The sequence below is a fragment of the Pseudophryne corroboree genome, chromosome 1 (genome assembly GCF_028390025.1).
Source record: "Pseudophryne corroboree isolate aPseCor3 chromosome 1, aPseCor3.hap2, whole genome shotgun sequence".
Classification (NCBI taxonomy): Eukaryota; Metazoa; Chordata; class Amphibia; order Anura; family Myobatrachidae; genus Pseudophryne; species Pseudophryne corroboree.
This window is the reverse complement of record NC_086444.1, coordinates 1246081549-1246107264: the sequence shown is the minus strand read 5'-3', so window position 1 is coordinate 1246107264 and position 25716 is coordinate 1246081549. Positions and strand designations below refer to the sequence as shown.

Here is a 25716-nt window from a genome sequence, read left to right as displayed (position 1 = left end):
ACCCACTGCCCAGAGCCAGGAACTAGCACAGTGCCTGTAATCACCCACTGCTCAGAGCCAGGAACTAGCACAGTGCCTGTAATCACCCACTGCCCAGAGCCAGAAACTAGCACAGCGCCTGTAATCACCCACTGCTCAGAGCCAGGAACTAGCACAGTGCCTGTAATCACCAACTGCCCAGAGCCAGGAACTAGCACACTGCCTGTAATCACCCACTGCCCAAAGCCAGGAACTAGCACAGTGCCTCTCACCCACTGCCCAGAGCCAGGAACTAGCACAGCGCCTGTAATCACCCACTGCCCAGAGCCAGGAACTAGCACAGTGCCTGTAATCACCAACTGCCCAGAGCCAGGAACTAGCACAGCGCCTGTAATCACCTACTGCCCAGAGCCAGGAACTAGCACAGTGCCTGTAATCACCCACTGCCCAGAGCCAGGAACTAGCACAGAGCCTGTAATCACCCACCGCCCAGAGCCAGTAACTAGCACAGTGCCTGTAATCACCCACTGCCCAGAGACAGGAACTAGCACAGTGCCTGTATTCACCCACTGCCCAGAGCCAGGAACTAGCACAGTGCCTGTATTCACCCACTGCCCAGAGCCAGGAACTAGCACAGCGCCTGTAATCACACACTGCCCAGAGCCAGGAACTAGCACAGTGCCTGTAATCACACACTGCCCAGAGCCAGGAACTAGCACAGAGCCTGTAATCACCCACTGCCCAGAGCCAGGAACTAGCACAGCGCCTGTAATCACCCACTGCCCAGAGCCAGGAACTAGCACAGAGCCTGTAATCACCCACTGCCCAGAGCCAGGAACTAGCACAGAGCTTGTAATCACACACTGAAGTTGCAGTGAGTTTGGGGTCTACCATTGTCAGCTCTGTGTGAGTTATGGATCTTCACTGTAGCTGAGACACGCACTCTACCAACGCGTTTCACTTCAAAATGTGGAACTTTGCAATTAAATTTGTGCATTTGCATAGTTCACTATTTAGTAGCGGTTGGGGCTGAAAGTGGCTTTACTTGGCTGTCCAACCTTCAAGCGGGCCCCACATCACTCTTTATCCCAGTAGTAATTTGAATGCATACATTTGATCAATGAAAGAGACCCCTATCTACTGCCTGATCATGAGCTGTACCCAGGCCCAATTGTACGCGTGCCACTCCAATGGAAGGATGACTATGCACACACAGGACCCATTCTGCACGTGCGTGTCATTGCACGCGCTGCCCTCTAAGCCGCCGCCTGATTGACAGGCTGCTGCCATTTTTGGGTGGGGAGGGGTGGCACTGAATAACGGAGGCAAGTTGCCCCCATGTGTGTCAATGCTAGTGTCTGTTTCCTGGAGCAGCTATGGCTCTGAGATGGCCGTTTGAATGACCTGAGGGTGACACATATGGCCAATGTTCCTGCAGAGGGATATGATGGCTGAGTCCCGGCCACAGCAGCACAACGCAGAAGTCGGCAGGAGGCGTCTATTTACACGAGAATTCGGCATTAGCCTAACTTAAAACACACTATTTTTTATTGTCAGTAGCAAAACAACAATGAGTTGCCAACAAAATATCAAACGAAACACTCCAGCACATTAAAACAATATTTCCATCACACTCAAATCGGTGCATTTTACCTAGAGATGTGCGTCAACACCCGTCTTTTGGATTTGGATCTGATTTTTTTTTTCAAAATTTATAAAAACAGCAAAAAATCACATCAATTGGGCCTTTTTTTTGGTTCCTGCAATATAACCAACCTTACAAACATTAATTTCCTCACCTCTCACCATTGTTTTCATCTAGTTCCGGCCAGAAGGTTGCGCTGAGCTACTGTAGCTGACTGACTAAGCTAAGTGACAGCAGTGGGCGGCACATACGTGGCAGTTCAACTACAAACATTGCACATTTAGGAAACGGAGCAGCGCTGCGGTGACAGGGTGGCAGCTTAATAAACTATACGACCAGAAAGAAAGTAACAAAGAATGTTTTCATTCATCAGGAACTAGCTTAGAGACCCGAGGGCAGTACAGGGAAATGGACGCGGAGTAAACAGTGGAAGACAGGTAAAAGAGTGATCGATTGATTATTAAAAATAATTAAAATTGAGATGTGGACTATATAAGGATGTCTTAATCATCCTGATGGATGGGATGCCAGTGATCATGTGACTGACACCGGAATCCCGTCACCACTCGAGAGACCGGCACTTTTATGAACAACATGCACAATTTAACAAACCAAGCACTTCAGTGTCAGGGACTGCCACTTTTGTGGCTGAAGTGCTTGGTTTGTTTGGACCACACAAACCAATTCTTTTTTTAAAGAACTTCCTCCAATCACTATTGAGTAGGTTGATGATGAAGGTGTTTATTACAACAAATTATTGTAATTTTGTAAAATACATTTCATGAACTCACCACTAAATGATGTAACATTGAGGTGCTTAGATGGTTAACATCCCTACCTCTAACTTTGGCCTTACAAATGGAGCAGATGCCTTCACAAATGTCAAAATTTGGGGAAAAATAATCCCACACACAAGAGATGGCTCTTTTGGTTTTATGCCCAGGCATCACAATGGCTTGAATTATTATCATGGGCAAGAACTACTCCTCAGTAGTGTCAGACAGTACACAAATATCCTCCTCATCCTGTTAAACTTCCGCACTAGCATGTCATGAATCTGACTGTATTTCTCATGTTCTGTGGCTTACCTCAGCATTTCCTGTAACCTGCATCTGCTTCAGCTCAGCATGTAGGGTTAAATGTACTAAGTTGGGAGTTCTATTTAAGATGGGATGTTGCCCATAGCAACCAATCAGATTCTACATCTCATTTATCTAGCACCTTCAAGAAGATAATACCTGTAATCTAATTGGTTGCTATTGGCAACATCCCATTTTAAATAGAACTCCCATCTTAGTAAATTTACCCCATAGACTGTGATCTGTGTTGCTTACTCTTGATTAGTCACCTGAGTAATAATTCCTCTGTGAGTAGTTAGCAGGATCCTGTGTGCAGCATTTGATTCTCCACTGTGCTCAGCTCTTTGGTGTTTGGGCCTAAAATCCAGCATCCTTTGTTCATTTTTAGAAGTTAAGGCTACAGTGTTTTTCTGGACTGCTAGGCCTCACTCCACATCAGAGCCTAACCTGTAGTACTGATGTGACAGGGTCTAATCACCTGACTATAAGCTATCCAATCCTGTGCCAGCCTGAGACTCCCTGAATCATCTGACTCTATTCTCCAATCATCGAGGACCAAGAGGTATAAGTAGAGAGACCAGAGTTTCAGAAGCTGCCAGTTCCTCGAGTCACACAGCTCAGTGTGAGCTTAGTAGCTGAGCTCCCTAAGAGGTAACATTAATTACCATAGTTCCTGCAAACCTCTGTTATTTTGCTGTCCAGTTTTGTAGCTCTCAAGTCTGGTTCACAGTGAGCGTACCAGTTATACTGGTACCCAGCCCAGTTCCCATGCACTACCAGTTATACTGGTACCCAGCCCAGTTTACAGTGCATTACCAGTAATACCGGTGCCCAGCCCGGTTCACAGTGAGCAGTCCAGTCATATCTGGTAACCAGACCGGTCCAGTCATATCCGATAATCAGCCTGGTCCAGTCATATCTGGTATCCAGCCCGATCCAGTCATATCTGGTAACCAGCCCGGTCCAGTCATATCCGATAATCAGCCCGGTCCAGTCATATCCAGTAACCAGCCCCGTCCAGTCATATCCGATAATCAGCCCGGTCCAGTCATATCCAGTAACCAGCCCGGTCCAGTCATATCTGATAATCAGCCCGGTCCAGTCATAAATGGTAACCAGCCTGGTCCAGTCATATCCAGTGACCAGTCCGGTCCAGTCATATCTGGTAATGAGCCCGGTCCAGTCATATCCGATAATCAGCCCGGTCCAGTCATATCCAGTAGCCAGCCCGGTCCAGTCATATCTGGTATCCAGCCTGGTCCAGTCATAAATGGTAACCAGCCTGGTCCAGTCATATCCAGTGACCAGTATGGTCCAGTCATATCTGGTAATGAGCCAGGTCCAGTCATATCCGGTAACCAGCCTGGTCCAGTCATATCCGGTAACCAGCTTAGTACAGTCATATCCAGTAACCAGCCCAGTTCAGTCATATCCAGTAACCAGCCTAGTCCAGTCATATCCGGTAACCAGCCCAGTTCAGTCATATCCGGTATCCAGCCCCGTCCAGTCATATCCAGTAACCAGCCGGGTCCAGTCATATCTGGTATCCAGCCTGGTTCCGTCATATCCAGTGACCAGTCCGGTCCAGTCATATCTGGTAATGAGCCCGGTCCAGTCATATCCGGTAACCAGCCCGGTCCAGCCATATCCGGTAACCAGCTTAGTCCAGTCATATTCAGTAACCAGCCCAGTTCAGTCATATCCGATAACCAGCCTAGTCCAGTCATATCCGGTAACCAGCCCAGTTCAGTCATTTCCGGTAACCAGCCCAGTTCAGTCATATCCGGTAACCAGCCCAGTTCAGTCATATCCGGTAACCAGCCTAGTCCAGTCATATCCGGTAACCAGCCCAGTTCAGTCATATCCGGTAACCAGCCCAGTCTAGTCATATCCGGTAACCAGCCTAGTCCAGTCATATTCGGTAACCAGCCCAGTTCGGTCATATCCGGTAACCAGCCCAGTTCAGTCATATCCAGTAACCAGCCCAGTTCAGTCATATCCGGTAACCAGCCCGGTCCAGTCATATCCAGTAACCAGCCTAATCCATTCAATCTGGTAATCAGCCTAGTCCAGTCATATCCGGTAACCAGCCCAGTTCAGTCACATCCGGTAACCAGCCCAGTTCAGTCATATCCGGTAACCATCCTCGTCCAGTCATACCCAGTAATCAGCCTAGTCCAGTCATATCCGGTATCCAGCCCAGTTCAGTCATATCCGGTAACCAGCCTAGTCCAGTCATATACGGTAACCAGTCCAGTTCAGTCATATCCGGTAACCAGCCCAGTCCAGTCATATCCGGTAACCAGCCCCGTCAAGTCATATCCGGTAACCAGCCTGGTCCAGTCATATCCAGTAACCTGCCCGGTCCAGTCATATCCGGTAACCAGCCTGGTCTAGTCATATCTGGTATCCAGCTCGGTCCAGTCATATCCAGTAACCAGCCTAGTCCATTCATAGCTGGTAACCAGCCCGTCCAGTCATAGCCGGTAACCAGCCCGGTCCAGTCATATCCAGTAACCAGCCCGGTCCAGTCATATCCGGTAACCAGCCCCGTCCAGTCATATCCAGTAACCAGCCCGGTCCAGTCATACCAGGTAACCAGCCCCGTCCAGTCATATCCGGTAACCAGCCCCGTCCAGTCATATCCAGTAACCAGCCCGGTCCAGTCAAGCCAGGTAACCAGCCCCGTCCAGTCATACCCGGTAACCAGCCCCATCCATACATATCCAGTAACCAGCCCGGTCCAGTCATATCCGGTTCCTTACCTCCATATTGTACTGTTTCCCACAGACCAGCAATTCTACACATAGTCCTCCAGTTCCCTGCACGGACTTCACATATACGCCGGGTGCACAAAAACTAACAGTCATGACACAGAAGCCTCAATTTTCATTATGTCCTCCTCATCATCTTTACTTGTACTGCTCCCCACATGTGCAGACGGTGCAGAAATGGTGGATGTAGGGTGAAGGAGGCTCCTCTATGAGGACAGTGTGAGAAATGTCAGACACACATAGCTAACGTGGACACCCCTAAATGTTCTTCAGGGATTTGTGAACACCCAGCAGGGGTCAATGCTGGATTCCTGGAGGGGGGTTTCCAAATTTTTGGAGCGAATGTCATCATCCGATGAAGGATGTATAATTAGCATGTAACAACCTATAGCCGGCCCCACACAAAGTGCAGTCCTAAAGATCCCTGTATGACACTTCAGACTCTCTCTCTGGTGGGTGCAATGATTGAGCACTCAGATCCACTGACACACACAGCAGACCTGGGAGGAAAATCTGCTACCACTGGGCATGTGCAGCAGCACTTTTATACTGCATGTAGAGGCCGCTGGGCAGGCTGTGGGCAAGGGGGCATTCCGAGCAACTGGAACCCCCCCTGCATTTTCCTATGCAAAGTTTGTTCTTCAGCCTTAGTAGGGGTGGGTTTTGGGGGGGAGGGGCACTGATTTGTCTGTTTTTAATGTGACAGTTCCTACCCCTTTGTAATAGTGTGAAACATTTTGATGTCAGGTGCCTTTTCCTAAACTTTCTACCCCCTGGACCACCTGTCAGGTGTTATATTTATGTTATATGTTGATATCTGTCCTTGTCTGTGTTTTGATTAATTATCTGTTTTAACGAATTTAATAAAGGTTATATTTTAACATATATATATATATATTTCATAAGAGTGCCCCCCCAAAAAACTAGGGTTCCTATTTCTTTGTCATCTGCTGTATCTGACAAGGGGTGCTCTGTCTACCTAGGGGTGCTCTATCCGTCCATCCAGGGGCTCCACCCCAGTGTAAAACTAAAATAATAAAAGCTAAAAAGCCTAATATATAATTATAAAAAATGTATATATTTTTGTTTTTGCTGTACCGCAGTGTTCTATATAATTTTTATTTTATTTTCATAAGTACTGTCACACTGCCGATCAGACCGCAGTATATTATTATTTTGTACTCATACACCTATTGCGCAACACTGTGGGTGAACGTGGTACCACAGTAATACATTTTATTTTGTACTCATACACATATTGTGCAACACTGAGGGTGAAGGTGGTGCCACAGTAATATATTTTATATTTTGTACTCATATATGTATTGTGTGACACTGTGGGTGAAGGTGGTACCATAGTAATATATGTTCATACTCATACACGTATTGTGTGATACTGTGGGGAAAGATGGTACCACAGTAATATATTTTATTTCGTAATCATACACGTATTGTGCAAAACTGTTGGTGAAATAAAAAACGCAGTGTTTGATCACTATTTCTGACTCAAACACATATTGTGACACTGTAGGTGGTACATCTTTGAACAAATTGTGGTGTGTGCTGTACCCCACTTCGTTAGTGTTTGTTGATACTTGATAGATATGGAAGACAAACAATTGAGAGGAGAGCAGGAAGCACATACTAGTGCTGCATTTGCTGCTACCAGTCATGACAATACAAGTCCATCAACATCATCTACTGAGGCCAATGCACAAGGGCACAGAGGGCTTGAGTCAGGACATGTAAAATCAAAGAAGCAATATAATTTTGCAGTGGAAAAGAAAAAACATCAAAAGGCAAGTTAGCTGCAGAGAAACATAAAATTGGCAATATGTCATTCACCACACGCAGTGGCCTTTATTTATAAGTGGTGGTTCTGCAACCAGAAGAGTCTAGAAGAGGTTTAAAAATAAAATAAAAACAACTAAAGCAGTAGAACAAACTGTGCATTCAGAACCGTCACATATTTCAGAGGAACGTTAAAGGATGTCCACATCAGCTATGTGTGAGTCTGACATTTCTCACACTGTCCTCATAGAAAAGCCTTTCATCTCCTTCCACCATATCTGCACCATCTGTACATGTAGAGAGCAGTACACATAAAGATGGTGATGAGGACATAATAGAAATTGAGGATTCATGTGTGGAAGTGGAACAGGATGAGCGGGATATGTGTGTACTACTACTGTCTGACATGGAGGATGCTGATGATTTTGTGTGTGTCAGTCAGCCACCAGAGGCTGCAGTTCTTGCCCATGATAAAAAGAAAGCCATTGTGATGCCTGGGTATAACACCAAAAAAGCCACCACTTGGGTGTAGGATTATTTTTACCCAAATCATGACAATAATTGTGAAGGCATCTGCTCCATTTGTGAAGCCTAAGTTAGTAGAGGCCAGGATGTAGCCATCTAGGCACCTCCTCCATATTATGTAATTTGCGTCGAATTCATTAATTTTTTTTACAAGATTATGTGATTAACACCCTCATCATCAACCTCCTCATTAGTGATCGGCAGTAGTCCTTCCAAAAAATTGTTTTGTGGGGGCCCAAACAAAGCAAGCACTTCAGCCACAAAAGTGTCAGTCCCTGTCACTGAAGTGCTTGGTTTGTTACACTGTGCATATCCTTTTTAATATCCCACATAAGAGTGGGTGGGAGAGCACAAGTACACCATCTTGCACCTCTCTTCATTTTTGCACTGCTGTGTGACAATGTTTCATAGATGTGCTATAAACTGCCGTATGTTTGTGCCACTGCTCTGTTGGTTAGTAACCAGCCAGCTCGCTGCAGCCTTTGGCCTAAAAGGAATTAAAAAGTTTCATAGTATCTAGGGTTGAAAACAAGACAATTTGTCCATCAATTTCAACCTATTTGTGGTCTCCTATATATCCTATATTTTTGGACTAATTTTGTCTGATGCTTATGTCAGCCGTTGTGTTTTATTCCTCTTTTTTAAATAACTATAGTGTGTGACTACTAGCGATGAGCGGGTTCGGATCCTCGGGATCCGACCCGCCCGAACTTCACCTTTTTTTTACACGGGTCCGAGCGACTCGGATCCTCCCGCCTTGCTCGGTTAACCCGAGCGCGCCCGAACGTCATCATCCCGCTGTCGGATTCTCGCGAGATTCGGATTCTATATAAGGAGCCGCGCGTCGCCGCCATTTTCACACGTGCATTGAGATTGATAGGGAGAGGACGTGGCTGGCGTCCTCTCCGTTATATTAGAAAAGAACAGAGTACACTGAGTGACTTAGTTATGTGGGGAGGATTGGGGACGGGGAGCAGCTGTTAGGGAGTACAGTGCAGGGTTTACCACCAGTGAGTTAGTTTAATCCTTTGTTTCTCTGCCCAAAAAAAAACGCTCCACCATATCTGTGCTCAGTGTGCTGCACTGCTGCATGATATATCTGTGCTGAGTGCACTGCTCACACTGCCTAATTGTGGGGACTGGGGAGCAGTTATAGCAGGAGTACAGTGCACAGTTTTGCTGACAGTGACCACCAGTCCAGTATACGTTTGTCTGCCTGAAAAACACTCCTGTGGTGTTTTTTTTTTTTCTTCATACCAGTTTAGCAGTCTGCTGACAGTGTCCACCAGGTCCGTTATATACAGTATATTATATATATAAGCAGTACGGTAGGCCACGGCTGTACCTACCTCTGTGTCGTCAGTGCACTCGTCGTCCATAAGTAATATAATACTATACTTACTATCCATCCATCTACATTGTATACCTACCTGTGGTGTTTTTTTTTTCTTCATACTAGTTTAGCAGTCTGCTGACAGTGTCCACCAGGTCCGTTATATAAAGTATATTATATATATAAGCAGTACGGTAGGCCACGGCTGTACCTACCTCTGTGTCGTCAGTGCACTCGTCGTCCATAAGTAATATAATACTATACTATCCATCCATCTACATTGTATACCTGTGGTGGCTTTTAGTTGTGCGCATTAAAATATGGAGAACAAAAATGTGGAGGTTAAAAAAATAGGGAAAGATCAAGATCCACTTCCACCTCGTGCTGAAGCTGCTGCCACTAGTCATGGCCGAGACGATGAAATGCCATCAACGTCGTCTGCCAAGGCCGATGCCCAATGTCATAGTACAGAGCATGTAAAATCCAAAACACAAAAGATCAGTAAAAAAATTACCCAAAAATCAAAATTAAAAGCGTCTGAGGAGAAGCGTAAACTTGCCAATATGCCATTTACGACACGGAGTGGCAAGGAACGGCTGAGGCCCTGGCCTATGTTCATGGCTAGTGGTTCAGCTTCACATGAGGATGCAAGCACTCATCCTCTCGCTAGAAAAAAGAAAAGACTTGCGGCAAAAGCACAGCAAAGAACTGTGCGTTCTTCGAAATCACAAATCCCAAAGGAGAGTCCAATTGTGTCGGTTGCGATGCCTGACCTTCCCAACACTGGACGGGAAGAGCTTGCGCCTTCCACCATTTGCACACCCCCTGCAAGTGCTGGAAGGAGCACCCGCAGTCTAGTTCCTGATAGTCAAATTGAAGATGTCAGTGTTGAAGTACACCAGGATGAGGAGGATATGGGTGTTGCTGGCGCTGGGGAGGAAATTGACAAGGAGGATTCTGATGGTGAGGTGGTTTGTTTAAGTCAGGCACCCGGGGAGACACCTGTTGTCCGTGGGAGGAATATGGCCATTGACATGCCTGGTGAAAATACCAAAAAAATCAGCTCTTCGGTGTGGAAGTATTTCAACAGAAAAGCGGACAACAGGTGTCAAGCCGTGTGTTGCCTTTGTCAAGCTGTAATAAGTAGGGGTAAGGACGTTAACCACCTCGGAACATCCTCCCTTATACGTCACCTGCAGCGCATTCATAATAAGTCAGTGACAAGTTCAAAAACTTTGGGCGACAGCGGAAGCAGTCCACTGACCAGTAAATCCCTTCCTCTTGTAACCAAGCTCGCGCAAACCACACCACCAACTCCCTCAGTGTCAATTTCCTCCTTACCCAGGAAAGCCAATAGTCCTGCAGGCCATGTCACTGGCAAGTCTGACGAGTCCTCTCCTGCCTGGGATTCCTCCGATGCATCCTTGAGTGTAACGCCTACTGCTGCTGGCGCTGCTGTTGTTGCTGCTGGGAGTCGATCGTCATCCCAGAGGGGAAGTCGTAAGACCACTTGTACTACTTCCAGTAAGCAATTGACTGTCCAACAGTCCTTTGCGAGGAAGATGAAATATCACAGCAGTCATCCTGCTGCAAAGCGGATAACTGAGGCCTTGACAACTATGTTGGTGTTAGACGTTAGTTCACAGGGAACTAGACAATTTATTGAGGCAGTGTGCCCCCGTTACCAAATACCATCTAGGTTCCACTTCTGTAGGCAGGCGATACCGAGAATGTACACGGACGTCAGAAAAAGACTCACCAGTGTCCTAAAAAATGCAGTTGCACCCAATGTCCACTTAACCACGGACATGTGGACAAGTGGAGCAGGGCAGACTCAGGACTACATGACTGTGACAGCCCACTGGGTAGATGTATTGCCTCCCGCTGCAAGAACAGCAGCGGCGGCACCAGTAGCAGCATCTCGCAAACGCCAACTCGTTCCTAGGCAGGCTATGCTTTGTATCACCGCTTTCCAGAATACGCACACAGCTGAAAACCTCTTACGGCAACTGAGGAAGATCATCGCAGAATGGCTTACCCCAATTGGACTCTCCTGGGGATTTGTGGCATCGGACAACGCCAGCAATATTGTGCGTGCATTACATCTGGGCAAATTCCAGCACGTCCCATGTTTTGCACATACCTTGAATTTGGTGGTGCAGAATTATTTAAAAAACGACAGGGGTGTGCAAGAGATGCTGTCGGTGGCCAGAAGAATTGCGGGCCACTTTCGGCGTACAGGCACCGCGTACAGAAGACTGGAGCACCACCAAAAACACCTGAACCTGCCCTGCCATCATCTGAAGCAAGAGGTGGTAACGAGGTGGAATTCAACCCTCTATATGCTTCAGAGGATGGAGGAGCAGCAAAAGGCCATTCAAGCCTATACATCTGCCCACGATATAGGCAAAGGAGGTGGAATGCACCTGTCTCAAGCGCAGTGGAGAATGATTTCAACGTTGTGCAAGGTTCTGCAACCTTTTGAACTTGCCACACGTGAAGTCAGTTCAGACACTGCCAGCCTGAGTCAGGTCATTCCCCTCATCAGGCTTTTGCAGAAGAAGCTGGAGGCATTGAAGGAGGAGCTAAAACAGAGCGATTCCGCTAGGCATGTGGGACTTGTGGATGGAGCCCTTCATTCGCTTAACAAGGATTCACGGGTGGTCAATCTGTTGAAATCAGAGCACTACATTTTGGCCACCGTGCTCGATCCTAGATTTTAAACCTACGTTGGATCTCTCTTTCCGGCAGACACAAGTCTGCAGAGGTTCAAAGAACTGCTGGTGAGAAAATTGTCAAGTCAAGCGGAACGCGACCCGTCAACATCTCCTCCTTCACATTCTCCCGCAACTGGGGGTGCGAGGAAAAGGCTACGAATTCCGAGCCCACCTGCTGGCGGTGATGCAGGGCAGTCTGGAGCGACTGCTGATGCTGACATCTGGTCCGGACTGAAGGACCTGCCAACGATTACTGACATGTCGTCTACTGTCACTGCATATGATTCTCTCACCATTGAAAGAATGGTGGAGGATTATATGAGTGACCGCATCCAAGTAGGCACGTCAGACAGTCCGTACGTATACTGGCAGGAAAAAGAGGCAATTTGGAGGCCCTTGCACAAACTGGCTTTATTCTACCTAAGTTGCCCTCCCTCCAGTGTGTACTCCGAAAGAGTGTTTAGTGCAGCCGCTCACCTTGTCTGCAATCGGCGTACGAGGTTACTTCCAGAAAATGTGGAGAAGATGATGTTCATTAAAATGAATTATAATCAATTCCTCCGTGGAGACATTCACCAGCAGCAATTGCCTCCACAAAGTACACAGGGAGCTGAGATGGTGGATTCCAGTGGGGATGAATTAATAATCTGTGAGGAGGGGGATGTACACAGTGAGAGGGGTGATGAATCGGACGATGAGGAGGAGGTGGACATCTTGCCTCTGTAGAGCCAGTTTGTGCAAGCAGAGATTAATTGCTTCTTTTTTGGTGGGGGTCCAAACCAACCAGTCATTTCAGTCACAGTCGTGTGGCAGACCCTGTCACTGAAATGATGGGTTGGTTAAAGTGTGCATGTCCTGTTTATACAACATAAGGGTGGGTGGGAGGGCCCAAGGACAATTCCATCTTGCACCTCTTTTTTCTTTCATTTTTCTTTGCATCATGTGCTGTTTGGGGAGTATTTATTTAAGTGCCATCCTGTCTGACACTGCAGTGCCACTCCTAGATGGGCCAGGTGTTTGTGTCGGCCACTTGTGTCGCTTAGCTTAGTCACACAGGGACCTTGGTGCGCCCCTTTTTTTCTTTGCATCATGTGCTGTTTGGGGAGTATTTTTTTAAGTGCCATCCTGCCTGACACTGCAGTGCCACTCCTAGATGGGCCAGGTGTTTGTGTCGACCACTTGTGTCGCTTAGCTTAGTCACACAACGACTTTGGTGCAGCTCTTTTTTTCTTTGCATCATGTGCTGTTTGGGGACTATTTTTTTAAGTGCCATCCTGTCTGACATTGCAGTGCCACTCCTAGATGGGCCAGGTGTTTGTGTCGGCCACTAGGGTCGCTTAGCTTAGTCACACAACGACTTTGGTGCGCCTCTTTTTTTCTTTGCATCATGTGCTGTTTGGGGACTATTTTTTTGAAGTGCCATCCTGTCTGACACTGCAGTGCCACTCCTAGATGGGCCAGGTGTTTGGGTCGGCCACTAGGGTCGCTTAGCTTAGCCATCCAGCGACCTCGGTGCAAATTTTAGGACTAAAAATAATATTGTGAGGTGTGAGGTGTTCAGAATAGACTGAAAATGAGTGGAAATTATGGTTATTGAGGTTAATAATACTATGGGATCAAAATGACCCCCAAATTCTATGATTTAAGCTGTTTTTTAGGGTTTTTTGAAAAAAACACCCGAATCCAAAACACACCCGAATCCGACAAAAAAAATTCGGTGAGGTTTTGCCAAAACGCGTTCGAACCCAAAACACGGCCACGGAACCGAACCCAAAACCAAAACACAAAACCCGAAAAATTTCAGGTGCACATCACTAGTGACTACGCACCATAACCCTGGATATCCTTATCCATTAGGAATTTATCTAACCCACTCTTAAAGGTGTTGACTGAGTCTGCCATTACTACTCTCTCAGGCACGGAATTCCAAACACGTATTGTCCTTACTGTGAAAAAACCTTTTTGACGCTTTGTGTGGAATCTCCTCTCCTCTAACCTAAGCGAGTGTCCACGTGTCCTCTGTGCTGATCTTACCAAAAACAGGTCCCGCGCAAGCTCTGTGTATTGTCCCCTTATATATTTGTAGATGTTGATCATGTCCCCTCTTAGTCTCCTCTTTTTCCAGTGTAAACATGCCTAGCCTTGCAAGCCTTTCCTCGTATTCCAGCGCCTCCATGCCCTTAATTAGTTTGGTCACCCGCCTCTGAACCCTTTCTAGCTCCAGGATATCCTTTTTGTAGTATGGTGCCCAAAATTGTACACATTATTCAAGATGTGGCCTCACTAGTGATTTATATAATATCCCGTTTTATGCATGCTAATATCTTATTTGCGTTCTTTGCTGCACTCCTACTTTGGGTACTGCTGCTTAATTTGTTATCTACGTGAACCCCTAAGTCTTTTTCCAGTACAGAATCCCCTAATATTACCCCATTTAGTATGTAGGTGTAATTTTTGGTCTTGCCCCCACAGTGCATTACCTTACACTTGTATGTGTTGAATCTTATTCTCCATTTTGCTGCCCATGCTTCCAGTTTAGTTAAGTCGTTCTGAAGAGACTCAGCATCCCCCTCCGTATTTATAACCTTACACAATTTGGTATCGTCTGCAAAAATTGACACCATGCTCTCTAAACCTACTGTTAGGTCGTTAATGAAAATGTTGAACAATAGTGGTCCAAGTACAGACCCTTGAGGCACACCACTTAGCATTTCAGTCCAATTTGAAAATGATCCATTGACCACAATGCGCTGCTCCCTATTAACCAACCAATTTCTGACCTAAGTGCATATTGTGCTCCCTAGCCCTATTTCTTGTAGCTTATAGATAAGACGCATGTGTGGTACTGTGTCGAAAGCTTTGGCAAAGTCTAAAAAGATTACATCCACCTCCTTACCCTGATCAAGGTTCGCACTGTTTCATAAAAGCCAAGTAAATTGGTTTGACATAATCTGTCCTTCACAAATCCATGTTGGTTCGTTTTAATTACGTTATTGGCTTCAAGGAACTTCTGAATACTTTCCCCACTATAGATGTAAGGCTAACTGGTCTATAGTGACCCGGTTCAGCTTTACTTCCCTTTTTGAATATTGGCACTACTTCCGCTATACGCCAGTCTTTGGGAACCATACCTGATATAACTGAATCATTGAAGATCAAAATAGCGGTCTTGCTAGTTTAGAGTGAAGCTCCATAAGATCCCTTGGGTAAAACAATATTGTGAGCTGTGAGGTAGACAAAATTGACTGTAAATTAATGTTATCGAGGTTAATAATACAGTAGGAACAAAAACAGGCCCAAATCCTGTGATTTTAGCTGTTTTTAGAATATTTTTCTAAAAATAAAAATACAGATCCAAAACAAAAACCCAGAAGGGCGGTTAGGGCAAAACCAATACGGATCCAAAACCAAAACCCAAGATTTGGGCCGGCGCACATCTCTAATTAAAACACATAGACGCAAATAAATGACTGCGCCAGATTACAGTGATGAATGCGATGTGCGCACATCTGTGTGCGGCTGAGGCTGTAGGAGAAGGGAGGCCGCAGGTTCTGCTCACACCAAGTTCCATTGAGCTTCATCTGAAACTTGGGACGTATTTAAAACTATAAACCTTTGAGCATCTGAATCTTCTCGTAACCCACCCTTCCCCCTGACCCTGAGAACCCCACACCTGAAATAAGCAGAGACGTGTACAGTATATGGCAGATTAGAAGGTCACACCTTATTACATTTGAGTATAAATTTGCTATTATTCCTTTGGTGTCCTAGACAGCGCTGTGGGACACCAGCCCTTATCGCATCGGAATCATGTACCGGAGCTGAGGGCAGAGGGTCCCCTTTCAATAACCGGATCATGTGACCAACCTACTGCCCTTTCTGCAACCCCTCCCCCTTTCTTCTCGTGGCTTTGCTCTGGCCCCCATACAGGTGACACCATGCCTCTCATCCTTACCCTAGATGGGCAGGGGTGTCTCCTCTGATGCACTCATGCCGGAATGTTGGCTGGCACACAGTGGTTCCATCAATGCTCGGATCTCCATGAAACATAGCCCACCACTAAAGCCATGACCTTATCACGCCTCCAGCGAGCCTGTGTATGTCTTATGACTGGCAGACTGCCATTGGCCGATGCATTACATTCTTTCCTCTGAGCACCTGGACTCTGACACCGCGGGGGCTGCCCCAGTGCTAGGTGAATGCGTGCCATAGTCCTTTCCCTGCAGCTCAGTTGCCACTTTGCAGCATTTATACAAAGATGTAAACTGGTATACGCGTCGGTTACCAGAGATATATCAGCATGGCCTCCTTCTGCTCTGTGTACTATGTACCTCTTCCACTAGCTCCTCCGGGCAGACTGCTGTGTTCCTCTTCTCTTGTTACCTACTTACCTTTACCTTGCTGGCCGGATCTATGCATCTTGCAAAACACAACAGACCCACTAGCCAAGACATTCTTTGCCAATAAGCCAGATCCTACATTTTTTTTTAGGCTGCCACTAATTGCTAACTCTAATGGTGCCATGAAACGCTATCTCATACCCCCCCCCCCCCCCCCTTCCCTCAGGCATACGTTCCCTGGTGCTTGCATTAGCTGGTCCATGCACCTCTAATCAAGCACACACACTTGTTGGCATACAGGCAGCAGGACTTGCTGGGGCAGAGAATCAGGTTAAGCGATACAATAAAGGAGGCCGAGGGTAAATGAGGGTGACAGGGAGAGGTAAATAGGGATAGGGGTAAATGAGGGTGACAGGGAGAGGTAAATAGGGATAGACAGAGTGTGACGGGGAAAGGCAGAGGGTGATGGAGATAATGGGTGATGGTGAGATAGTGGGTGATGGCGAGATAGTGGGTGACTGGGAGATAGTAAGTGACTGGGGAGGCAGAGGTGATGATGAGATAGTGTTTGTTTGACAGGCAAATAGAGGGTAAATGGGAGATAGTGGGTGACAGGGGAGGCAGGGGAGATGGTAAGATAGTGTTTCACAGGCAGATAGATGGTAAATGGGAGACAGTGGGTGACAGGGGAGATGGTGAGATAGTGTTCGACAGGCAGATACTGGGTAAATGGGAGATAGTTGATGACAGGGGAGATGGTGAGATAGTGTTTGACAGACAGATAGTGGGTAAATGGGAGATAGTGGGTGACAGGGGAGGCAGGGGTGACAGGGAGATAGTAAGCGACTGTGGAGGCAGGGGTGATGGTGAGATTGTGGGTGACTGGGACATAGTAAGTGACTGGGGAGGCAGGGGTGATGGTGAGATAGTGGGTGACTGGGAGATAGTAAGTGACAGGGGAGGCAGGGGTGATGGTGAGTTAGTGGGTGACTGGGAGATAGTAAGTGACTGGGGAGGCAGGGGTGATGGTGAGATTGTGGGTGACTGGGAGATAGTAAGTGACTGTGGAGGCAGGGGTGATGGTGAGATTGTGGGTGACTGGGAGATAGTAAGTGACGGGAGGCAGGGGTGATGGTGAGATAGTGGGTGACTGGGAGATAGTAAGTGACTGGGGAGGCAGGGGTGATGGTGAGATTGTGGGTGACTGGGAGATAGTAAGTGACTGGGGAGGAAGGGGTGATGGTGAGATAGTGGGTGACTGGGAGATAGTAAGTGACTGTAGAGGCAGGGGTGATGGTGAGATACTGGGTGACAAAGAGATAGTAAGTGACTGGGGAGGCAGAGGTGATGATGAGATAGTGTTTGACAGGCAGATAGAGGGTAAATGGGAGATAGTGGGTGACAGAGGAGGCAGGGGTGATGGTAAGATAATGTTTGACAGGCAGATAGATGGTAAATGGGAGATAGTGGGTGACGGGGAGATGGTGAGATAGTGTTCAACAGGCAGATACTGGGTAAATGGGAGATAGTTGGTGACAGGGGAGATGGTGAGATAGTGTTTGACAGACAGATAGTGGGTAAATGGGAGATAGTGGGTGACAGGGGAGGCAGGGGTGACAAGGAGATAGTAAGTGACTGGGGAGGCAGGGGTGATGGTGAGATTGTGGGTGACTGGGAGATAGTAAGTGACTGGGGAGGCAGGGGTGATGGTGAGATAGTGGGTGACTGGGAGATGGTAAGTGACTGGGGAGGAAGGGGTGATGGTGAGATAGTGGGTGACTGGGAGATAGTAAGTGACTGGGGAGGCAGGGGTGACAGGGAGATAGTAAGGGACTGGGGAGGCAGGGGTGATGGTGAGATAGTGGGTGACTGGGAGATAGTAAGTGACTGGGAAGGCAGGGGTGATGGTGAGATAGTGGGTGACAGGGAGATAGTAAGTGACTGGGGAGGCAGGGGTGATGGTGAGATAGTGGGTGACTGGAAAATAGTAAGTGACTGGGAAGGCAGGGGTGATGGTGAGATAGTGGGTGACAGGGAGATAGTAAGTGACTGTGGAGGCAGGGGTGATGGTGAGATAGTGGGTGACTGAGAGATAGTAAGTGACTGGGGAGGCAGGAGTGATGGTGAGATAGTGGGTGACTGGGAGATAGTAAATGACTGGGGAGGCAGGGTGACAGGGAGATATTCAGTGACAGGGAGATACAGTAGTAGGTGACTGGGGAGGCAGGGTTGACAGGAAAATGGGTGACTGGGAGATAGTGGGTGACAGGGGAGGGAGGGGTGACAGGGAGATAGTGGGTGACTGGGGTGACAGGAAGATAGTAGGTTATTGGTGAGACAGGGGTGACAGGGAGATAGTGGGTGACTGGGGTGACAGGGAGATAGTAGGTTACTGGTGAGACTGCAGGTGACAGGGAGATAGTGGGTGACTGGGGAGGCAGGGGTGAAAGGGAGATAGTGGGTGACAGGGGAGGCAGGGGTGACAGGGAGATAGTGGGTGACTGGGGTGGCAGGGAGATAGGTTACTGGTGAGACAGGGGTGACAGGGAGATATTAAGTGACTGGGGAGACAGGGAGATAGTGGGTGACCATTGAGGCACTGGTGACAAGGAGATAGTGGGTGACAGGGAGATAGTAGGTGACTGGTGAGGAAGGGGTGACAGGGAGATAGTGGGTGACTGGGGAGGCAGTGGTGACAGGGAGATAGTGGGTGACTGGGGAGGCTGGGGTGACAGGAAGATGGGTGACAGAGATTTTGGGTGACTGGGAGATAGTAAGTGACTGGAGAGGCAGGGGTAAAAGGGAGATTTTGAGTGACTCGGGAGGCAGGGAAATATTGAGTGACTGGGAGATAGTAAGTGACTGGGGAGGCAGGGGTGACAGGGAGATAGTAAGTGACTGGGGAGGCAGGGATGATGGTGAGATAGTGGGTGACTGGGAGATAGTAAGTGACTGGGGAGGCAGGGGTGATGGTGAGATAGTGGGTGACTGGGAGATAGTGACTGGGGAGGCAGGGGTGACAGGGAGATAGTGGGTAACAGGGGAGGCAGGGGTGACAGGGAGATAGTAGGTTACTGGTGAGACAGGGAGATAGTGGGTGACTGTGGAGGCAGGGGTGACAGGGAGATAGTGGGTGACTGGTGAGGAAGGGGTGACAAGGAGATAGTGGGTGACCGGGGAGGCAGGGAGATAGTGGGTGACTGGTGAGGAAGGAGTGACAGGGAGATAGTTGGTGACAGGGAGATAGTAGGTGACTGGTGAGGAAGGGGTGACAGGGGAGGCAGGGTAATAGTAGGTGACTGGGGAGGCAGGGGTGACAGTGAGATAGTGGGTGACAGGGGAGGCAGAGGTGACAGGGAGATAGTGGGTGACTGGGGTGACAGGGAGATAGTAGGTTACTGGTGAGACAGGGGTGACAGGGAGATAGTGGGTGACAGGGAGATAGTAGGTGACTGGTGAAGAAGGGGTGACAAGGAGTTAGTGCGTGACTGGGGAGGCAGGGGTGACAGGGAGATAGTGGGTGACTGGGGAGGCAGGGGTGACAGGAAGATGGGTGACTGGGAGATTTTGGGTGACTGGGAGATAGTAAGTGACTGGAGAGGCAGGGGTAAAAGGGAGATTTTGAGTGACTGGGGAGGCAGGGGTGACTGGGAGATAGTAATTGACTGGGGAGGCAGGGGTGACAGGGAGATAGTAAGTGACTGGGGAGGCAGGGGTGATGGTGAGATTGTGGGTGACTGGGAGATAGTAAGTGACTGGGGAGGCAGGGGTGATGGTGAGATAGTGGGTGACTGGAAGATAGTGACTGGGGAGGCAGGAGTGACAGGGAGATAGTGGGTGACAGGGGAGGCAGGGGTGACAGGGAGATAGTGGTTGACTGTGGTGACAGGGAGATAGTAGGTTGATGGTGAGACAGGGGTGACAGGAGAGGCAGGGGTGACAGGGAGATAGCGGTTGACTGTGGTGACAGGGAGATAGTAGGTTAATGGTGAGACAGGGAGATAGTGGGTGACTGGGGTGACAGGGAGATAGTAGGTTACTGGTGAGACAGGGGTGACAGTAGGTGACTGGGGAGGCAGGTGTGACAGGGAGATAGTGGGTGGCAGGGGAGGCAGGGGTGACAGGGAGATAGTAGGTGATTGGGGAGGCAGGGGTGACAGAGAGATAGTGGGTGACAGGGAGATAGTGGTTGACTGTGGTGACAGGGAGATAGTAGGTGACTGGGGAGACAGGGAGATAGTGGGTGACTGGGGAGGCAGGGGTGACAGGGAGATGTAGGTTACTGGTGAGACAGGGGTGTCAGTAGGTGACTGGGGAGGCAGGTGTGACAGGGAGATAGTGGGTGACAGGGGAGCCAGGGGTGACAGGGAGATAGTAGGTGATTGGTTAGGCAGGGGTGACAGGGAGATAGTAGGTGATTGGGGAGGCAGGGGTGACAGATAGATAGTGGGTGACAGGGAGATAGTAGGTGACCGGTGAGGAAGGGGTGACAGGGATATAGTGGGTGACAGGGAAGGCAGGGGTGACAGGGAGATAGTAAGTTACTGGGGAGGCAGGGGTGACAGGGAGATAGTGGGTGACTGGGGTGACAGGGAGATAGTAGGTTACTGGTGAGGAAGGGGCGACAAGGAGATAGTGGGTGTCTGGGGAGGCAGGGGTGACAGGGAGATAGTGCGTGACTGGTGAGGAAGGGGTGACGGAGATAGTCGGTGACTGGTGAGGAAGGGGTGACAGGGAGATAGTGGGTGACAGGGTTGATGGAGATAGTGGGTGACAGGGAAATAGTGGGTGACAGGGAGATAGTAGGTGACTGGTGAGGAAGGGGTGACAGGGAGATAGTGGGTGACAGGGGAGGCAGGGAAATAGTAGGTGATTGGGGAGGCAGGGGTGACAGGGAGATAGTAGGTGATTGGGGAGGCAGGGGTGACGGAGATAGTGGGCAACAGGTAGATAGTGGGTGACAGGGATTAGTAGGTGACTGGTGAGGAAGGGGTGACAGGGAGATAGTGGGTGACAGGGAAATAGTAGGTGATTGGGGAGGCAGGGGTGACAGGGAGATAGTAGGTGATTGGGGAGGCAGGGGTGACGGAGATAGTGGGTGACAGGGAGATAGTAGATGACTGGTGAGGAAGGGGTGACAGGGAGATAGTGTGTGACAGGGGAGGCAGGGGGGACAGGGAGATAGTAGGTGACTGGGGAGGCAGGGGTGACAGGGATAGTAGGTGATTGGGGAGGCAGGGGTGACAGGGAGATAGTGGGTGACAGGGAGATAGTAGGTGACTGGTGAGGGAGGAATGGGTGACAGGGAGATAGTGGGTGTGACAGGACGGTACCGTAAGGAAGCACTCGCCGCTTGCCGCGTCCCGTTGACTGCGCACAGAATGGAAGGTCAAGCCGCACGAGGCCTGACCACATAGGGGATTCCCGCTTACCGTCAGTAACCGCCTGTTACTGACTCCACCCACTGCGCTGTGGGCGGGTTCTCGCTGCCACCACCAAACTCCTAACCTGCCGTGGCGTTTGGAACCACGGTTCTGCTCTGTATGTGCCGACGCACTGCCTTACCACACCTGTGTGGTGTTGACGAATCCCCTCTAGCCACTTGCTAGGCCTCTACCGGTAGCTGGCGGAAGGCGGAACTTGGAGACGTCAGGTGCTTCCCTGGACAGCCGGAGGACGGGGCTAGGTTTGGCCTAACCCTGCTGGTCACAAGATGAAGCAGTCTTCTTGAGGCAAAGATATTTATTTGCTCAATAGTTCTAAAGAGAACCCTTCCCTATTGCTAGGGGCAACAGCATACAATCAGATGTTTCAGCAGAATAAAGATGGTACAACTACTCTGGAGGCACGCAGGTCTCCTTTTTATGTCAGTTTTCCACACAGTACCACAGGGGGGTAAGCCCTCCCTGTCTTCTCCAACCAATCAGGTTATTTTACAAAATACCAATAAATTACATTTTACAAGGATATAAGTGCAATAAAACAATATCCTCCTTCCTGTCACCCAGACAACGTTTGGTATCAGATTAACATTCACTATTGATAAATTTATCACATATCTTCAAAATACAAATGTGTCTGGTCATTCCCATCTGCAGGCAATCCCAGTGTTTAAGATTACAACAGGAATGGCTACAATACAAACAAACAGTCTTCCTTCCTTTATCTGCCATTCACGGATCGTAAATCAATTACATCCCCTACATGAAACAGATTCCAAGCCCATAGACCCAGTGATTAGTATCTCTCTCTAAGGAACTTACACATCAAAAGGTTTTGTCCTTCACACCTCTCTGCTAGCACAGAGCCATTTTTCCTTTAAATACATTTCATTTAAACACGTGTTTCCCTTTAAATATACACCAAGCTTGTCTTGAATATAAAATAAATACATTTAAACATGTCTTCCTGCAATGGTGCACAGAGCACTACATATGACATGTTAAAACACATCATTCAACAAACTTTTAAACAGTCCGCAACATGGCGCTGGGCACGAGGGTTAACCCCTTCAGTGCCGCAGATGCCATTACACGTGTGGCTGGCTTGTCTCTCCGGCCACAGTGGGTGACAGGGGAGAAAGTAGGTGATTGGGGAGGCAGGGGTCACAGGGATATAGGCAGGGGTGACGGAGATAGTAGGTGATTGGGGAGGCAGGGGTGACAGGGAGATAGTAGGTGACTGGGGAGGCAGGGAAATAGTAGGTGACTGGGGAGGCAGGGGTGACAGGGAGATAGTGGGTGACTGTGATATGCTCTCTGTACGGAGTGGCGGAATATGTGAATATGTGTGCTATATAATATAACTGGTAATCAGTTTATAAAAAAGTTGTATGTGTATGTATATATATATATATATATATATAATTGTTTAGCCGTCAGTGAAGCTTCCATGTGCTAACAGTACCCCTACCTGTAATGGGCTGGTTTCTCCAGGGTGACTGATAACATTGAGAGTATACATATACAATACTGTGCAAAAGTTTTAGGCAGGTATGGTCAAAATGCCGCAGAGTAAGAACACTTTCACAGATAGAAGTGTTAATAGTTTATTGTTGTCAATTAACAAAATGCAAAGTGAATGAACAGAAGAGAAGAGACATTAAATCAATATTTGGTGTGACCGCCCTTTGCCGTCAAAACAACATCAGTCCTTCTAGGTACACTTGCACAGAGTGTTTGAAGGAACTCGGCAGGGAGGTTGTTGAGCCCTGATCTCAACATCATGGAGTCTGTCTGGGATTACAAGAAGAGACAGAAGGATGTGAGCAAGCTACATCCACTGAAAATCTGTGGTTAGTTCTCCAAGATGTCTGGAACAACCTCCCTGCCAAGTTCCTTCAAAAACTCTGTGCAAGTGTACCTAGAAGAATTGATGCTGTATTGGGAAATGTCACTATTCTGATGCTAGACTGATGACAAGGCTTTGCTGGAGGACTCTGACTAATTGTATGTTATCTCTTTTCTTCCATGTGCGTTCTTACTCTCACCAACTCCTCTTTGACTCAAAGGCCGTGACCAGGTCAGCTCGTATGGACATCGGCCCACTTCAAAGAAGAGGCGGAAATCCCGGACAGCCTTCACCAACCACCAGATCTACGAGCTGGAAAAGCGTTTCCTGTACCAGAAGTACCTGTCCCCCGCAGACCGCGACCACATCGCCCAACAGCTGGGACTCAGTAATGCCCAAGTCATAACCTGGTTCCAGAACCGCCGAGCCAAGCTGAAGAGGGACCTGGAGGAGATGAAGGCTGATGTGGAGTCACTGAAGAAGCTGCCACCACATGACTTGGAGAAGCTGGTCTCCATGCCTGAGGTGGGATTGGAGGAGGATGACGATGACACCATAGAGAGATCCTGCTCGCCAAACTCACAAGGACTGTTCCTTCAGTCCCCTCGCGGTTCCTCCATGGAGCGCACAGCTGATGAGTTCTCAGAAGAGGAGGAGATAGAGGTGGATGACTAGGGGTGGCCGGGGCTGATGGACCCTGATAATGAACTTCTGGATCCCACCTCAGATGATGGTGTAATGGGCATGAACCGTCTGATCGGGGGACATTATGTATAGACGGTATCAGCGGGGTCTCCGGGGACGCACTGCGTCAGATGACGTATCGCACAGCGCACAGGAACATAACAGAGAACTTGTACTGTGCAGCCATTTACTAATACAGTAAAAGAGGAGATACTGTGCATTGTATGCCGAATTCCGGACAGGAGAAGTGATACGAATAGAAAAATGTCACACAGTGAGAATTACACCCAGCATACAGAACCAGAGAAGTGATACTGTGCAGTCATACGTATAGAATAATGTCACATAGTGAGAATTACACCCAGCATACAGAACCAGAGAAGTGATACTGTGCAGTCATACGTATAGAATAATGTCACATAGTGAGAATTACACCCAGCATACAGAACCAGAGAAGTGATACTGTGCAGTCATACGTATAGAATAATGTCACATAGTGAGAATTACACCCAGCATACAGAACCAGAGAAGTGATACTGTGCAGTCATACATATAGAATAATGTCACATAGTGAGAATTACACCCAGCATACAGAACCAGAGAAGTGATACTGTGCAGTCATACATATAGAATAATGTTACACAGTGAGAATTACACCCAGCATACAGAACCAGAGAAGTGATACTGTGCAGTCATACGTATAGAATAATGTTACACAGTGAGAATTACACCCAGCATACAGAACCAGAGAAGTGATACTGTGCAGTCAGTCATACGTATAGAATAATGTTACACAGTGAGAATTACATCCAGCACACAGAACCAGAGAAGTGATACTGTACAGTCATACGTATAGAATAATGTCACATAGTGAGAATTACACACAGCATACAGAACCAGAGAAGTGATACTGTGCAATCAGTCATACATATAATCTCTCATAGTGAGAATTTCATCCAGCATACAGAACCAGAGAAGTGATACTGTGCAATCAGTCATACGTATAGAATAATGCCACACAGTGAGAATTACACACAGCATACAGCAGCAGAGAAGTTATACTGTGCAATTATTCATACGTATAGAATAATCTCACAGTGAGAATTTCATCCAGCATACAGAACCAGAGAAGTGATACTGTGCAATCAGTCATACTTATAGAATAATGTCACAGTGAGAATTGCATCCAGCATACAGAGCCAGAGAAGTGATACTGTGCAGTCATATGTATAGAACAGGCATGTCCAAACTGAGGCCCTCAAGCTGTTGAGAAACTACACATCCCAGCATGCCCTGACACAGCTTTAGCATTCTCTGACAGCAAAACTGTGTCAGGGCATACTGGGATATGTAGTTACACAACAGCTGGAGGGCCGCAGTTTGGACATGCCTGGTATAGAATAATGTCACATAGTGAGAATTACACCCAGCATACAGAACCGGAGAAGTGATACTGTGCAATCAGTCATATGTATGGAATAATGTCACATAGTGAGAAGTACACCCAGCATACAGAACCGGAGAAGTGATACTGTGCAATCAGTCATATGTATGGAATA

The 25716-nt window shown here is 47.9% G+C and overlaps 1 protein-coding gene across 1 annotated transcript in view; it reads left to right on the top strand.

The window, feature by feature from the left end:
• Nucleotides 1-25457, top strand: part of LBX2 (ladybird homeobox 2) — a 316615-nt gene extending 291158 nt beyond the window's left edge. Inside the window, exon 2 of the mRNA XM_063925785.1 lies at nt 23694-25457. Within this exon, the coding sequence (XP_063781855.1) occupies nt 23694-24148 (455 nt within the window). The 3' untranslated portion in view covers nt 24149-25457. The remainder of the gene's footprint in view (nt 1-23693) is intronic.
• The last annotated feature ends 259 nt before the right edge of the window (nt 25458-25716 follow it).